The 17,597-nt window shown below is 45.3% G+C and overlaps 1 protein-coding gene across 1 annotated transcript in view; it reads right to left on the reverse strand.

The window, feature by feature from the left end:
• The window catches only part of LOC126547730 (maternal embryonic leucine zipper kinase-like), a 150,665-nt gene that overhangs the window by 119,983 nt on the left and 13,085 nt on the right, over positions 1–17,597 (reverse strand). Inside the window, exons 6-7 of the mRNA XM_050195690.3 lie at positions 16,903–16,995; positions 4,567–4,665 (exon numbers count right to left, since the gene is read on the reverse strand). Of these exons, the coding sequence (XP_050051647.1) occupies positions 4,567–4,665; positions 16,903–16,995 (192 nt within the window). The remainder of the gene's footprint in view (positions 1–4,566; positions 4,666–16,902; positions 16,996–17,597) is intronic.

A 17,597-nucleotide genomic window follows, 5' to 3' on the forward strand; every position in this document is an offset into this window, starting at 1 on the left:
GAAGCACCATCAGCCACAACAAACTTTTTGAAATCGAAGCCCAAGCAGGTCGGCACGAAATTTTATGCGTATGAGACGTACCCGATATCCTGCTTTTTCATGTCTTGTGAAGTAAAGACAACGCCAACTCATCAATGTCGCCGGTGGGCGATGTGATCGCTGCTCGCAGCGATCCTCAAGCCATCGCTTTCGAGTATACGATCACGCGCGATTTTGTGTCTTGTCATTGGAGGCGTCGGAGGCCATCTGTAGCGCTGCGAAAGGTGAGGTTGGCCCAGTGCGCGTCCTGCGCACTGCGAGATCATTCTCACCGTCTTTCCAGCTTGATCAGAGTGGATGATGTAAAAGTGGGGAAAGTTGTTTGTTCGGTTGCCCGAAAACTTAAACACTTCGGTGCACCCTCGTTTACGAGGGCGATCAGGAAGCGGGGGAAAAGAAGTTTCCATGAAAAAACAAAAAAATTCTGCAACAGTGCCGACCACCCACCACGGAGCTCAACAGGGGGACGTGGCAAAGCTTGCATCCAAGTCTGCACCAAACATGATGTACCCAAGGTTGGATAGCCACACAAGGTTAACCCTTGCTGCCAAGGAGAAAGGAAGTAAATGGAAGAGAGAAGACAGGAAAGACCAAAAAGTGGGAGAGAGAGACAATATTTCAGGAAAGAGAGACAGGAAAAGGCGACTGCCGGTTTCCTCCAGGTGGGTCAGTCTGGAGGTGCCGCCTATGTGAAGCAGAGGCCAAAGACGTGTGTTGCCTTCGCTGGGGGGCCTTAAAGGTCCGAACAGCCGGCATTGGCTCAACCCCCAGGATCCCCCTTTCCCAGACACGACTAAGCCACACACAGCTACACAAGGGAGGGTCCAACACTCGTGTGCTTGCATACGTGGTGTCACAAGGCACTAAAGGGCTGCTGACGCAGATGCCCCTGCAGGAGGGTTCAGACAAATTGTGAAGTCGAATAGGGTATAGCTAAAGTTAATCATGCACACCACAATTTGTGTCAAGTGAAGAGAGCTACAGACGATTACAAGTTACCCTTTTCCATAGCCATGCATTTTCTCCTCAACTCGTTCGCCGAGTGATCGGGGCTAAGCTCCCCCTTCACTGGCTTTGCGTCATGATGGCACATCGTGTCGTCTACTTCTGGTTCTCTAGGTGCGAGTGCGCAAAGCCTCTCTAACCTCTCCGCCAGCTGCTTGGCAGTAGACCACAAGCGAGAGCTATCGAAGAAGCGTGCATTGCAAGAATTCTGTCGCAGCACCGAACGTGTCATGTTATTCGGGCAACCACAGGCGAGCTGGGCGTTTTGACGGATGGGTGGAGGCATAAACTCGAGCTGATGAAGGAACTTTAGCGTAGACGTATGTGAGCGGCCTCATTGGCCTGCACGGTCCAGCCACCTGTTGGCACAGAGCTTAACCAGCCAAACAAAGAGCTAATATTGCTCTAACCAAGTGGAAAACATTTTAAACATTTACAGAAACATGTTAACGATTAGGCTCCTATGAAAAATTTACACCAGCAGCAAAGAAGAACACACTTCATTCCTGCTACTATGGATGGATGGATGGATGGATATTATGAGCATCCCCTTTGGAACGGGGCGGTGGGTTGCGCCACCAAGCTCTTGCTACTATACTGCCCAATATCCTACCTAGGTTAAACAATGAAAAAAGGAAAAAAAAAAAACACTCTGAACAACCACGTCCAAATTTTCTGATCCCCATTGCGAACTGTGCTTTTGTACGTCTCAGTCTTTTGTCGTTTCCCTACTTTTCTTCCACCAATCCTCCAGTCGCCTCTTACTAATGTCTATTGCGGACATGTTTGCTTTACCACTGCTCCCTCTGAATCCAAGGGCTTCAAGGAGGCCAGTGGTGCCTAAATCGACCGCTGGGTAGACGTCTTCACATTCTAATAAAACATGCTCCGTAGTTTCCCTAGCTTTACCGCAGCAAGCACATGCTTCTTCTTCCTTCTTATATCTCGCTTTATAGGTGCATGTTCTAAGGCATCCCGACCTCACTTTGAAAAGTAATGAGCTTCCCTTTGAGTTATCATAAATGGTTGCTTTCCTGATTTCGTTTTTTCCTCTTAAGTAGTTACTCATGGCAGGTTTCTTTTCCATTGCCGCCACCCAGGAGATTAATTCAGCCTCTTTGACTTTCCGCTTGACCTTCTTTGTTGCTGTGTTGTCCACCCTACAGGCCGCATACTTGCTGGTAAGCTTCCTAGTTCTTTTCCTCCACTGTGAATCAATGTTTTTCCTGTACAGATACCTGAACACTCTCCCAGCCCATTTACTTTCTTCCATAATTCCTCAGCCGTTCTTCATACTCAATTTTACTGCGAGCTTCCCTCACTTCAAAACTAGTCCAGCCCATATCCCCCTGCACAGCTTCATTTGTAGTCTTCCCGTGAGCGGCCAATGCGAGGCGACCCACTGACCTTTGGTTCCCGTCGAGTCCTGATTGTACCCCCGATTTATAGCAAACAACCGCATTTCCAAAAGTAAGTCCTGGAACCATTACACCTTTCCATATACCTCGGAGGACCTCGTACCTATTGCATCCCCATAGCGCTCTGTGCTTCATTATGGCTGCATTTCTCTTCCCCTTTACTGTTATGGTTTTTTCCTGTGTTTCCATATATCCATTGCCTTCGTTTATCCATATACCAAGGTATTTATATTCTGTTACCCTAGGTATTTCTTGGCCCTGTAAGTTTGGTTGAGCTCAGTGCCACCAGGCGGCTGTACCGTGCAGACCCTTCACGTCCGCGCTTCTTTTTATCCCGTGAAACGGCATGGTCAAATGGCCAGGCCCTGTTCCCTTGTGCTTGTGTTTACCCGAATACCGGACTCGCGAAACGCTAGTGCGTTAGTAATCTTCCGGTGTAAAGTGACGGCCACAAACACACAAATCCTGGCGCCGATCGGATAGCAGCAGCCCGATGCGCTGCAGCCAGTCCGCTCGTCTGCTGCCTTGCAGGGGGACACGATGCCGCAGCTTGACATATTGCCAGTCGCTACGTTTGCAGTCCACAACGAACCAAGTCGAATCATAGTGCTCGCGAAAAGACAGACCGGCTCTGACTGCGGAGCTCTCGTCAAAATGGAGCACGTAACACAAGCAGACAACGCTTGCTGTGTGCCGGAAGTGCTGAAGTGTAGTGTGAAATTGATCTTGTGCATGGTCTTTCTGTTACTTTCTTTTTATAGAAACAAATTAACTAACATTCCAACTACTACAAACATTTGTTCACCATAAAGGTGGAAAAATTATCGATGACGCACCCTGGGAAGCCAATCGTATAGCTCGCCCTACTGACGTCAATAGGGTGATTTATGTCATATGGGTAGGGGCGGCTGAAAATTCCGCCGAGCAGAGTGCTGCGATCGGCAGCGATGTACATCTTTAAAACCTTATAATAAATTACACGCTTTACACGTGGCACTTACATGAGTCAAGTAATGATCAGAAGGACCTAATCTAACTACTCAGTATGTGTGTACAAAATCGTCAAAATCGTTTCAGGGTTTTAAAGGAAACATGCCATGTCCCGTGACATTTGCCCCTTCAAACTTTTGGTGTGCTTAACCGCGTAGCAATGCTGTATTGGGGCGAAGCTGACGTTCGGGAACCGACATACAGGCACCATGCTTTCCGCGCTCCAAAGCCATTGGCGAGGATTACAATGGCGGAGCCGGCTCCATTGCTTACAGCGGCGAATTGCTTCAATTAAAAACACGGCACCGAACAGCAAGAAGCTTAGTAGCGAACGTCAAAGTAGTTAGGCCTAGCGTTGCCGCGGTGTGGTTACGACTGCCAGTCGATGTGCGTGGGAGAGCGCCGGCTCGAGGCGGCAAGATAATCAAAATGGCGGCGGTGGTGGCTTCCATTAATAGTTTCAGACCTGCGGTCATGGCAAAGAGTCCGGAAACCCGGACGGCGTAGGTGTTTTGCGTCGGAAATTTCAGAAGTTTTTATAGATTAACTCTATGGGGCACACGACGGTGCCGCGAAGGCATCGCAATTATCAGGCATGTACGAAAAATTGGGGTTCGGAAAATGGGTCGTTGACTTTCAGGACACCCGTCACTAACGGAAGTAATCGGTGATGCGCGCCTGCACATGCCTGCGCACACATTTTCGCCACTGCTATTTTTCTTTTTTTCCATGGCGCGCGGCGTCGAGGCGTCTCTCTATGGCGGGGTCAGAAGAATGCTGGTCGGATGCACCACCGCGTGATTTGGTGCGCTGCTGAGAGCATTGTTGGAGCGCAGTATGTTCGAATTAACCGTCGCAAATGCTTGCGCGTTCGAATTACCGGGCGTTTTCGCCCATTGGAATGCACATAACTTTGATGGGACCACAGCGTCAGTTTGAATAAACAGAAAGTTCGAAGTAAGCGTGTTCGAATTAACGAGATTCGATTGTAATGCAATAATCAAACTTTGTCAGAGTAGAACAACTTTGAATACTGACTTCACTCTTGTATGCACAGATACATGTCACACACTATCAAAATGAAACGGGAAATGTCAAGCAAACTGTAGTTTACCTGAATTTTCCTGTACAGGACAGCTACATTCTCATCATCAAAGGGAAGGCATCCACATAGCAGTGCATACAGCAGCACTCCCATGCTCCAAATATCCACCTTTAATGAAGGATCAAACCAACACAAAGAAGCAAATCAGAAACCAATAGCACAAAGTGAGGATAAATAAGTATTCTCTTTAGCACAATAACACTTCTGTGTGATCAATCAAAAAGCAAAATGGAAGAGGAATAAGCTGCTACAGCTTCCCACATGCAAAGGAATTTAAATGTACAGGCATCGTTACCAGTTTGGTCAAGCAGGAAAGACAGTGGTTTAGATTAAAGGTTTTGGGACAGTCACGTGAAGGACAGAGCAGAAGGAGCATAGTCACAAGGTATACTGCATGGCACGGTGGCCCATCATGAGATGTGTACCTTGGAATTCTCAATGATGCCTGCATATGGTGCATGTATTAAATGCTGCATTGCGAGGCTACTTCATGAAACCTAATGTATTTATTTAAAGGACTACTAAATTTCTATAGAAATTTCACTGCAAATATTTATGACACAATTTAAACTTGGTCTCATGTAAGAAATAAAATAAATTGTGATTTTAATGTGCCCGAACTGCACAGCATGTAATGAGGGACACCTTAGTGGAGAGCTCCAAATTAATTTTGACCGTCAGGAGCTCTTTAATGTGTACCCAAAGCCCGGTACATGAGCATTTTGGCATTACGTCCCCATCAGAATTCAGCCACAGCAGCTAGGAATAGAACCCACGGCCCGAAGGAGCACAATGCCATAGCCACTGAGACAACAAAGCAGAGGTCCTAAAAGAAATGAAGTCAAAATTAGTTTTAGGCAGGATGACACAGTAACAAAGTTCATCCATTTTAGCACTGACCAGTACACCTGATGGCAAGCAGTGATGATGTCAAGCCTACAGAGACTGCCCAGAGACAAGGCCCATCAGGCCATTGGCAGGCATCAGCTGTTTCAACAACTTGCTCATATTTTTTTTCTTCCTTCTGCACCTTCTGTGTTCCATCCACTCACATTACCTTTGTAACATAGCATGCCAAACACTGAACGCAGCATGGAATGCCGAGAAAGTACCGTGTTCGAGAATGTGGCAACAGCTCCATCGGACAAGTAACATCGTGCCATTCCTCCGAGAAGGACAAGAAACTGTACAATAAAGGGATCCGAGCTGTACGAAGATCGCATCCAAAATGGTTGCCTTCAAAGCGAGATTTCTTTTGCGTATTTGTATTTGTTTGGTTAGTTCAAGAAAGATGTATTCCAATCACATGTATTCTTTAGGGGTGCATCAAAGTGACAGTCAGTGCAAATAGATTCAGGCTACTTTCATAGCAGTTGAGAGCAGCACGACAGGCACTGGCCATCACTGCATAGGTGGCTTGGTTAAGGATAAATGCTAAAGTTATTTTGAGCAGCAAGGGCTAGATACTATACTTCTAATTTCATGAGACAAGCGTGATGTGAAAGTGGCTTTTGCAAGCAGACACTGCTTGTTCACATGCCTTCCAGGTTTACACAATGTAATGTCTACTGCTCAACCACAGTAATGCATACTGAACAAAGCTAAAAAGCAAAAACAAAAAACAGCAATCCACTCAAAAATAAGCAAAATGGTGACTACATCATTAGTTATTCTCAATCTTCTTTTGAAGATGTAATGTCAGTGGGTCATTCAGCATTGAGATTGTTATTGTGTTCTTCCTTAGGTAAACTGCCATAGCAATGTTCATTTCAAGCTTAACATATGCTCATAGTTTCCTCAAGCAGCCATTTATTTCCAAGTTTCACAGGCAAGGTGGGATTACTCAACCTGGTCTTGCTAACCTGGCTTTGTTTACACTAGTACAAGTGCTGTAGCATGCATTCAATTCACCTATGGCCACGTTCAACTGATTCCCAGCAATCTCCTACAGTGAAATCAACAACACAGAGGAAGCCTGCCTGAGTAACATTTGGCCACTCGCCAGAGCAATATTGTAGGCTGGAACAAGAAGCACATAAGTGAAGCTTCTGTCACAAACTGCAAACAAACATGAATGATGCACAAGGCTTGCCCATGTAAATGCCACAAAGTGACAACAGTTGTAGCAGCCACAAAATTATAACTAGAGCACTGCACGGGCCTGATTCTTCGGCCTGGACCTGCTTTATGAAGCCCGATCCCAGCCCGGGCACGGCTCGGGCATACACTTATTTATTTATTTACAATACCTTCAATATTCCTGCTGGAGGGATTTCACATGAGGGGTGAGCAAGCATACAAATTAGCATAAACACGATACCACTGCAGTAAGCAATGGTATCAAGTAGCAGTGGCAATGAAATGAGTTAGGAGAGAAACAGCAACGTAGAAAAACGTCAAGACTACAACACTTTGCACATCCACAGGTTAAGAAACAGGAATACACGAAAAAATGTGAAAACTTATCAAATATGACAATCGACAAGTGTTGAATGAAATCTGTATAAAAAGTGGCAGTAACATTTTTCTAGGTAGGGAACACGTAAGTAAAAACAGGCAGACATCTCGATAAACATATTAAGATGTCGACAAAAACACGTTTAGAAGGACACTACAGATAATATGAGCAGATGACGCAATCAGGCAAGTAATTCAATGGTGACCTAACATGCATAGGATCATCATGAATAATGACGCTGACTGGAAGATTTTTCCAATCGATGGCCGTTTGAAAAAAGAAGGAATGAAGATGAGCAGTTGTCGGAGCATGTGGCGGGTAAACTGCTTTGTGGTGGCTGATACGGCTTGGAAGCCTGTATGCTGGTTTGATAAGGGTGTTGTCAGGAGGGAGGGTATGGTAGAGCTTATGATAAAGCCAAAGTCTGAATGTTTTGCAGTGCCTATCTAGTTTAGGAAGATTAGCCTTTAATTTTAACTGAGCGACACTTGTTTGATATGAGTAGTCAGAAAAGAAGAATCTGGCTGCACGATTTTGTACCGACTCGAGTGTCTTGCTAAGGTTGTGTTTATGAGGGTCGCAGATCGTGCATGCACTTTCCAACTTAGGTCTTACAAGAGATTGATAGGCTAATAACTTAACGGAGGGCGGGGAAAGTGCAATATTACATCGTAGATAGCTAAGGGTGCGGTTAGCTTTGTTTGTGATGAGCCTGACATGACCTAGCCCAGCCGGGGCCTGTGGTTCCAAACCCGGGCCCAGATGTTTATTACTAAGATTAGCCAGGGCTGGTGTGTGCATTACCAGGCCCAGCCCGGGCATGGGCACGCTGGAGGAAATTTGTTGTTGATGATCATTATTATTGGTTGCCCTTTGTAGTGGGCGATCAAATGGAAAATCTGGTGTGTACATGCACTGAAATTTTGCTTTACCCGGGGTGGTAGGTTAGCGGTTAAGCTGTTGCGCTGCTAAGCTATAGGACGCGGGTTTAATTTCAGGCAGCTGCATTTCAAAGGGGGCGAAATGCAACAACACCGGCGTACTTAGACTTAGGTGCATGTTACAGAACTCCAGGTGGTCAAAATAGGGTCCCCACTACATTGCGCCTCATAATCACATCGCGGTTTTGGCACATAATACGCCAGAATATAAACGAGTAATTTGCTTATGTGATGCATGTAATGTCATTAGTTCAATAAAAGTATAATGACAATAAAACATTAAAAAACGTGAAAACAAAACACATGAAAAAGTGGATAGAAACAAATCCAGGGCATTCTCTTTAATGCTCTTGTCTACACTTCACGTTGGAAACAATAATTACAAAAATTCTTAAAAGAGGCTCTTGATTAATAATTGGTTGCAGCAAGCAAAAGCAGATGAAATGTAAATCTTTCATATTCCAGCTTCGACATGAAAACGTAATGACGATATACAACATAAATTATATAATCAAGCTGTCACACATTATGCTTCAGGCTATCCCAGATAAAAGGTTGCTCCCTTTCTTATGAAATAAAGATAGAAAATACACCTAAAATAACATGCAGTGATGCAAAAAGACTGCATCTGAAAACGATGCCCCAAGAATAGGACAGTACAAAGGCCAGCAAAAGGCAAAAATCTATATATCTTTGTGCAAAAACAGCAGGTTGTCCAGGCTCTCCGGCTTCAAGCAGGTCTTCCTTTCTTGGAGTATGTAGCCAGCTGCACTAAAATTACGTTTGCTACTTAGAGATAGTAATACCTCGTTAAACCGCACCCACTTAAAGAGTAGTTTCGTTTGAAAAGTAGTAAAGTCAAATCCCTGACTCAGCGGCCATTGAACACAATGCGTATTGTATCCACATAAACTGTACCAGCTTATTGCGTACGTATTGGTTGACAAGTAGTGTTTCCACTTTTCGTCACACAATCGCGGCGGTGCATCGTCCTCATCAGGCGGGCGGGCCCGTCAGAACAACAAGCCTGAGATCAGAACAACGGCCTCCAAGCGCCCTGTGCGTTTGCGCGTGAAAACACACTTCGACGTCGTGCAAACAAGGACGTGCGTCATGTCGAATATTCCTTTGGTAGTCACATTACGTGCCCAAAGTAGGCATTAGACTGTGGCCAACATGCTTTCCTTTGCGTTTTTTCATTTCCATTCCCCCGCCCCACAAAAGAAACGAAAGAAAGGCATTGTTGTGGTGCAGCAAACTGTCGCATGATGAAAGTTCGATTTTGTTACTTCTTTTGCGGAAAGTAATGAGCTACGAGAATCTTCAGTTGCCGGATACTCCTATTGTATTATTGGGATAGCAATTATATGGACACTCAAGGCGTATTCCTGTCGTCACCGTCGTGTTCTGTATGAAGTCCAAGGGCGATAACATCTCGCCGCATGCTGTATGTGCAAGTGAAAGCGTAGGGGGGGGGGGGAGGGGAGATGAGGTGAGCCGACGATGGTGGGTCAGTTTTGTGTGTGCAACGGAGAAAAGCGGGGAGGAACCGCGCCGCCTTCCATTGCGCACGATGCATCGGGGGTAGTGGAGGGAGGGAAGGTGGGCCTTACGATTCTGCGGTCTGTCAATCTGTGATTGAGCAAAATGTTTATTTGCCTTGTTTGATGCATTATACAGGGTGTTTCAGCTAGCTTTAGCCAGAGTTTCAAAATATGCCGATGCACTCTAAGACGACGCGGCCAAATGCATGTTGCTCACTTATGTATGCAGTGTGTCACGCTGTTTTTCGTATTTTGTTTAATTAGATAATTAGTCAAGATTAATTGACCAACTTCTGAAGAAACGAAGCTAGGAAAAAAATTCCAATTAGAAAGTTGCAGAGTGGTTTGCAAAACGTCCGAATAAACAGTTTCTGTCTTGCTATCTATGAAGTATTAATGTTTGTCAGCTTACTGCGGACGCCCACGAAATAAAAAAAAAAACACAATAGGACATCCACTTGCGCATCACGATTGCACTGCTCCCAAGCGTTCCGAGCACAAACAGCCATAGGTGTGCTGCCGCTTAAAAAGCAACAGGGCAGCGACGCAAGCGTTGGCTGTTCGATTTAAGCTAGCAACCGTTATCGCTTGCGCTGCGTAAAGCGACTGACGGACGTGGTGGTGGTGGTAGTTCCAGACAGCGATAAACAGACTATCGTGCATTGGCTGCTAAAGCGCAAACAATTTCGTGATGCCTTTTTCCAACGAGAAAAAAGCAGACATGATCCTTGCCCTAGTAGCTGCAGGCAGACAGAGAAGGCAGGCTGCAAGAATATTTTGAAGCTGGCACTCAGGTACGCGACCGAGCCTGATGACAATATTCAACACCTACGAGTCGCTGAAGCAAACTGGCAGCTTCACAAGAAAGAGGCAGAGAGCTTCAGTCATAAATAATGAGGTTCGCTCCAACGTTTTGTCTTTCATGGCGGCTAATGGACACGCAGCGTGAGCGCACAGCTCGGTGTGTCCAATTCAAGTGCCTGGAGGAGTCTCCAAAAGAGACTCGACATTGTGAATTGCATTTTGATTCAGGAGGAGCAGGATTATGACTTTCTCACTAAGGTCCTCTGGACTGACGAGGCAAACTTTTCCTGAAATTGCCAAGTAAATATCCACAACGCACACTATTGGAGTGAGCAAAATCCCCACTGGCTAGGAAGATCCCGCCACCAATATCAGTGGTCTTTTAACATTTGGTGAGGAACATATGGCAGCACAGTCATTGACCCAGTGTTCTTTAACAACACTCTGACCGGCAAGAGGTACGTGAGCGAGTTCCTCTGAGGGCCGGTTGAAGACTTCTGCTGCAACATGCCACTAGCCCAGCTTGACGCAATATGGTATCAACATGACGGGGCCCCAGCCCACAGCTGTAGTCAAGCACAAGCACGGCTTGATGTTACCTTCCCGGGGCAATGGATAGGGAGAAAGAGGCCTGTCCTGTGGCTTGCAAGGTCACCCGACCTCAACCCTCTTGACTTATTTTTACAGGGTTATATTAAATGAACCCTGAAACGATTTTGACGATTTTCTACAATCATACTGAGTCGTTAGAGTAGGTCTTTCTGATCATTAATTGACGCATCTAAGTGCTCCGCGTAAAGCGTGTAATTTATCATAAGGTTTTAAAAATGCACATCGCTGCCGATCGCAGCACACTGCACGGTGGAATTTTAAGCCGCCCCTACACATATGACGCAAATCACCCATATGACGTCAGTGGGGCGAGCTATCTGATTGGCTGACCAGGGTGCGTGATCGATAATTTTTCCAACTTTATGGTAAAGAAATGATGTTCGTAATAGTTGGAATGTTAGTTCATTTGTTTTTATAAAAAGAAAGTAACATAAAGGGAATGCACAAGAACAATCTTTCTGTACACTTAAGCACTTCCGGCACACAGCAAGCGTCGTCTGCTTGTGTTACAACGTGCTCCGTCTTTGACGAGAGCTCCGCCGTCAGTGTCGGGCTGTCTTTTCGAGAGCGCCATGATTCGACTTTGTTGCTTTGTGGACTGCAAATGTAGCGACTGGCAATATGTCAAGCTGCGACATCGTGTCCCTCTGCAAGCCAGTAGATGAGCGGACTGGCTGCAGCGCATCAGACTGCCGCTATCCGATTGGCGCCAGGATTTGCGCAATTGCAACCGCCACTTTACAGCGGAAAATTACTAACACAATAGCATTTCGCGAGTCCGGTATTAGAGTAAACACAAGCGCAAAGGGGACAGGGCCTGGCCGTGTCCCCTTGCGTGTAGTTTCATGGGATGAACAGAAGCGCAGATGTGAATGGTCTGCACGGTGCAGCCACCTGGTGGCATAGAGTTCAACCAGACACAGTAGCAGTAACAAAATGTATTCTTCTTTGCTGCTGGTGTAAATTTTTCGCAGGAGTGTAATTGTTAACACATTGTTTTTGTAAATGTTTAAAATGTTTTACACTTGGTTAGAGCAATATTAGCTTTCTTTGGCTGGTTAAGCTCTGCGCCAACGGGTGACTGGACCATGGAGACCGATCAGGCAGCTCATGTACGTCTACGCTTCATCAGCTCCTTCATCAGCTTGAGTTTATGCTTCCACCGTTCCGTCGAAACGTTCCGCTAGTGTGTGGTTAACGGAATACCAGACACGTTCAGCGTTGCGGCAGAATGCTCGCAAGGCACGCTGCTTTGATAGCTTTCGCTTGGGGTCGACGGCCAAGTGGCTAGCGGAGAGGTTTCGTGCGGGCGGAGGCGGGCTCCAAAACAACCGGAAGTGGATGATGTGATGTCGCATCGTGACGCAGAACCAGTGAAGGCGGAGCTTAGCCTCGATGGCTCAGCGAACGAGTTGGGGAGGAAAAGCATGGCTAGGGAGGAAGGTAACTTGCAATCGCTTGTAGCTCTATTAATACGTAACGCTTCGCTTAAATTGTGGTGCGAATGTTCTACTTAAGCTGTACCTTACGCGTCTACAAAATTTGTCCGAACCGTTTCAGGGGCCCTTTAAGGATGACATATATGGATGACGACGACTCCAGAAGCCTTACAGGAGAAGATAACTGAAGTCTGCCACAGCACTTCACCGACGGTGCCCAAGGCAGTGACAGCAAGCCTTCTCAGAAGATCTCAGTGTTGTATCGTTGCAGAAGATGACCTCTTCGAGCACTTGCTGTGAAAGCGCATGAAAAATAAACGTAAATTCAGTGAAAGACTGTGGCTGGCAATTTAGGATACTCTTATTCTACCATTTTCAGCCTTCTGAAAACTGAGGTTTTTAAGGGATGTTCAATTTGCTTACAGCAATCGCGAAATGACGGAGGTGTTGCTTTCGCCAGCACAAGCGATAACCACTGCGTCTGCTTATCGCTATAACGAACTTTTGCGAGTGGAGCACATCGCTGGCGTAATCGCTGCCCTGTCGCCTTTTAAGCGGCAGCGCGCCTATGGCTGTTTGTGTGAGGAACGTTTGGGAGCAGTGCAATCACGTCGCGCAAGCGGGCATGTCATGTGGTGTTTTGTATTTCGCGGGCATCAGCAGTAAGCTGAAAAACACTAATACTTAATAGATACAAATAGAGAAACTGTTTATTCGGATGTTTTGCAAACCACTCTGCAAATTTCTAAGGGGGATGTCTTTCCTAGCCTCGTTACTTCAGAAGTTGGTTAATTAATCTTGACTAAAAATCTCCTTAAGCAGAATACAAAAAGTAGCATGACACACTATATACAAAAGTGAGCAAGATGCATGTAGTTGCTCGCGTCGTCTTAGAGTGCATCGGCATATTTTTAAACTCTGGCTAAAGTTAGCTGAAACAGCCTGTATACAGTGACTTTTGTTTAGATACGTAGATTTATTGAAGACTTATACGTATATTTAAATATCTTCTTGCGAGGTATTGTGGATACATGCAGTGAACTTTGTTTCCTGTGACACTTTTTTGCTCTTTATCAAGCTTTATCTTCGCATTTGTGTATTCCATTGTATCTTCGCATTTCTAATGTATATTTTGCAGAACTCCTGCTTTTTATATACAGTCTCTGTTGCGACTATAATTTCGGTGCAATTACAATACACAACCGGTGAAAGCTGCTCCTGCACAATGCATTGGAACGAAGGACAGCGTCATTGAGATTTTCCCCTGGCCATTGCATATGTACAAAAATGTAAACGAAGTCCTTGAATGATAAAGTTTCAATAAAATATTTGTCCTCAACTTGTTCATTTCACGGCCTTTACATTTACCATATCAGCAGTATACACTGCTTTGCTGGTTTTGAACTGATATAGTTCTAAAGTTCATGTGATATTTTCTTTATTTATTAAACAGACAAAAATCATGGAAGCATTAACATCAGTTATTTCTGGCACAATTTTTGGGACATACAAATACATTCTTTCATGAAAAAATACATATTTTACTTGTCTTGAAAGCGCGTAGCATCCAAGAATTCGTTTGCAGCATCTTTGGCAATGGTAATGCAGTTATTATTCATGTATTTGATCCCTCGACAAATTCTGTAAGGAGGAGGCCGAGCTCTAACGAGAGTCCCCTCCCAAACAAAATTTCTGACTACGCCACTGTGCGACGCATATTGTTACAGAAAAACCTTAAGCCGTACCCACTCAAACAGTAGTTTCGTTTTAAAAGTATAAAGTCAATCTCCGAATCAGCAGCTGTTGAACGTAATGCATTCTGCATCTGCATAAACTGTACCAGCTTATTGTGCACGCATCGGGTTAGCACGTAGCGTTTAGACTTTTTGTCGTGCAATCATGGTGGAGCATCATCCCATTGGGCGGCCTAGCAGAACAACAAGCCTCAGAGATCAGAATAACATCATTTTGGCGCCATGCCAGAGAGCGTTGTGGCCGTGGTTGTGGTGTCACGCAAGCTAGGACTTGCGTTATGCTGAAGCTCGGATAAAACACAGAGTGCTCAGCAGAGAAGAAAAATTGGACATTGTTCGTGCTATCGAACGTAGCACAAAGAAATCAACAGTGGCACGTGACAGGGATGTACCGTTGACTACGGTGTGTGGCATTTGGAATGCAAAGAAGTTGCTTGCCAGCGCTGCTGCGACCGCGAGATATCGGCTACGAGGTTCGACTTTCCGCCATCATTGACTCTGTTGTTGCCACAGTGTCGCCTAACAACAGTGATGAGGACGACATGGAAAGCGACAGCACAGGCCATCCAGGCCCGACAGTGGCAGAAGCTGTGCCTTACGTGAGCCTCATGAATGCAATCGTCGCGACAAGAACAGCACCCCAGAATGAAAAGGGTGCCCCGCAACTTCTGCAGCGCTACGGCGCCTGTGCACGGAGGATATGCAACGCAAACGAGGAATCTGCCATGTGAGTGTTTGGCGAGAAGAGGGGGCTGGCTGAAAAGCTGGCTCGCAGCTTTGAGTTTGAGGCCGCTGTCGTCGCTGCTAGGTCACCGCGGCAGGAAACGAAAACAAGACTTTTTGTTGCACGAAGTAAATTATTACTGCACGTTTTTGCCCTTTCATTGCACTCTCTCCGAGTTCCGTTTTTGACAGGTAAGCGGGCAATCTCATGCTATTTTGGTTAACAGTACTAGCGTTTAGTAGTATGTACTTTTCCGAGTTCCAGCCAACTACAGTTTAACAATGTTTCGTTGTATTTGACTACACTCGGAAATTGATTACGCAGACAGTCCAAAGCAAGGCATCCATAGTTCTCAGTAAAATAAGTAAAATTATGGCATCCGCAGTTCACAGTACAATAAGGACCAGTAGCTCCGAGAGATTTGAAAGTGTCGTGTCTCCTAACAAAGTGCAGAGACACAACACTTTCGACAGATTCTGAAAATTGCAGACATTTAGTTAGGATGGGCTGCAGCAAGCAGCACGTGTTACGACAGGGTAGGTGAGGCTCAGCTGGGTGACTGGCCACAGCCGTCTGGTGTTGAGCGATTGGGCAGTGAAGATACGCTCACCCTATGTCCATAATTATCCGCCAACTTCGTTCTTGACGCCTTTCATGTGCGTCACTTCACCCCCGTCCTCGTATCCATAACCCCACTCCCCTTCTTAAAATTATGTTCTGTTAGTTACTGTTGCACTCAACATTCACCAGGTTGTTGAAAGGTATGGTGGCCACTAACATTCCTATATTTCTGTTTCTGCATGGACATCGAGGCCATCCATCGACCTGCCCTCCCACCTGTTTGTTGTAGCAGTTTCTTACCTTTCCTGGCCCAGCACCCCCATCCTGGATCTATTTTGCTGTGCTTAAATCAGTGTTCTGTAGGTCTTTCTTTCTTGGCCTGTTTTCATTTGTAACAGCTTCTCAAGCTCTTCTCAAGTTTATTAACATAATAGAAGTCACATACAAGGGAAAGAAAAAGAAAAAATAAGGGGGGGGGGGGGGATGCTTAATATGCGTTTCCTAGACAAGCAAGTCACAATATTTATTTTCGAAATGCTTTTCTTCAGTGCAGCGTGGTGGACAATTTGGTCAAGTACCAGAAATGAGAAGCTTTTCAAAGACACGAAGGCCTGGTGGGGAGCGACAATGCCCCTAAATTCTATGCATGCGCTCGTCCTATCTATAACTGTGTGCGAAATTTTTAGCGCTGATCCCCCCCTCTCAACAGTCACAGTTAACACGATCTGGAATGAGGTAGAGGCACGCCATGAATGAGGCCTCAATGTTCTGTGCATGGGCGAGTATCACCACCATGATACCTCCCCCCCCCAACCTCCACTAACCCTCGCCTTGCTTTTACATTGAAGGTTTCCCTTTCATCCATGTCGCTCTTTGAGAGCCCACCTCCTGAAACTTTCTGTTCTGTGGAAAAGGGGGGTAAGTTTCGATCCTCCTCCTCCTGGTTGCAAGTCATAAGAAATGCCCACCTTGATAATATAAAGAATGCTCAACTTGATATTTTTCTTACTAAGTTTGACAACCTATAACTTCGGTTCAAAATGGCCTAAAGCAACGATTTATAGCTTACAACACACTATGAACATTCAGAATTGATTTTGTGTGCTGAACGTTGCCGTGCAAGTTGCTGTTAATTAGCTAATTAGACACTAAACGAAGACTATCCTCTTTTGGATATCATAAAAAGTATTTATCATAGAAAAAAATCGAATTCTTTAGATCAGCTGGTAAAAATACATGAACCATGCTAATTTCATTCAAATTGTTTAAAAAATGAAAATGTGTTTTGAAGTGCCTCATCTCTTTTTAACATGCACCCAATGCACAGTACCTGGGCATTCTTGTATCCCCCCCATCGAAATGCGGCCGCCGTGGCCAAGATTTGATCCCACGCATTTGGACTTAGCAACACAATGCCAAAGCCACTATGCCACCACCACAATAAAGCACAGAAAAAAAAAATTAAGGGTAAACTGCGTAAAGCCAAAATGCAATTGATGGGCTCTCACCATGGACCCAATATACTCTTGGCCCATGACTAACTCAGGCGCAGCATATGCAGGGCTCCCACAGCATGTCTCCAAGTTTGTAGCCATTCCCCCCTGTGATGATAAAGAAGCAAAAATGTGTTCTTTTCAGGAAGCCCACAAAATTCAGGAGCAGCCAAATAAAACCAGTATCATAACAGTTATAAATAAGCATGCACTGGTGTTGAGACACCTTTTTCCCTATGTAAATTGTTCAGGCTAGGAGTGTGCAAATACATGTAAACCTTGATGTAACAAACTTCAATATAATGAAATTCTCGATATAACAGTTAAAACTTGTCCATAGAATACAATGTATTTTGATCCCAATATGACTGAGTGCATTGATATACAATTTCAATAGAACAAAATTCCCCCTCACAGGAATAACACTGAGGCAATAAATGAAAACTGGTGTGGGTGCAGATCCAAGGATGCACCTCGCGAATCGTGCACCACATGACAGAGAGCTGCCGCCGAAGTGGAGCAGCATCTGATCAATGCAAGTAACAGTACTAGTACTAAACACAAGACTCTCTCGCTATGATGTTCCATATAATGTCCAAGTATGATAAGACCCTCTCATGTCCCACACAACGTGCACTGTAGATGCGAGGAAAAGTGTGAGGGAGAGCCAAGGAGAATGGTGGCTTGATGGGTGCCTTCTTCTAGTGCAT

The sequence above is a fragment of the Dermacentor andersoni genome, chromosome 1 (assembly GCF_023375885.2).
Source record: "Dermacentor andersoni chromosome 1, qqDerAnde1_hic_scaffold, whole genome shotgun sequence".
Taxonomy (NCBI): Eukaryota; Metazoa; Arthropoda; class Arachnida; order Ixodida; family Ixodidae; genus Dermacentor; species Dermacentor andersoni.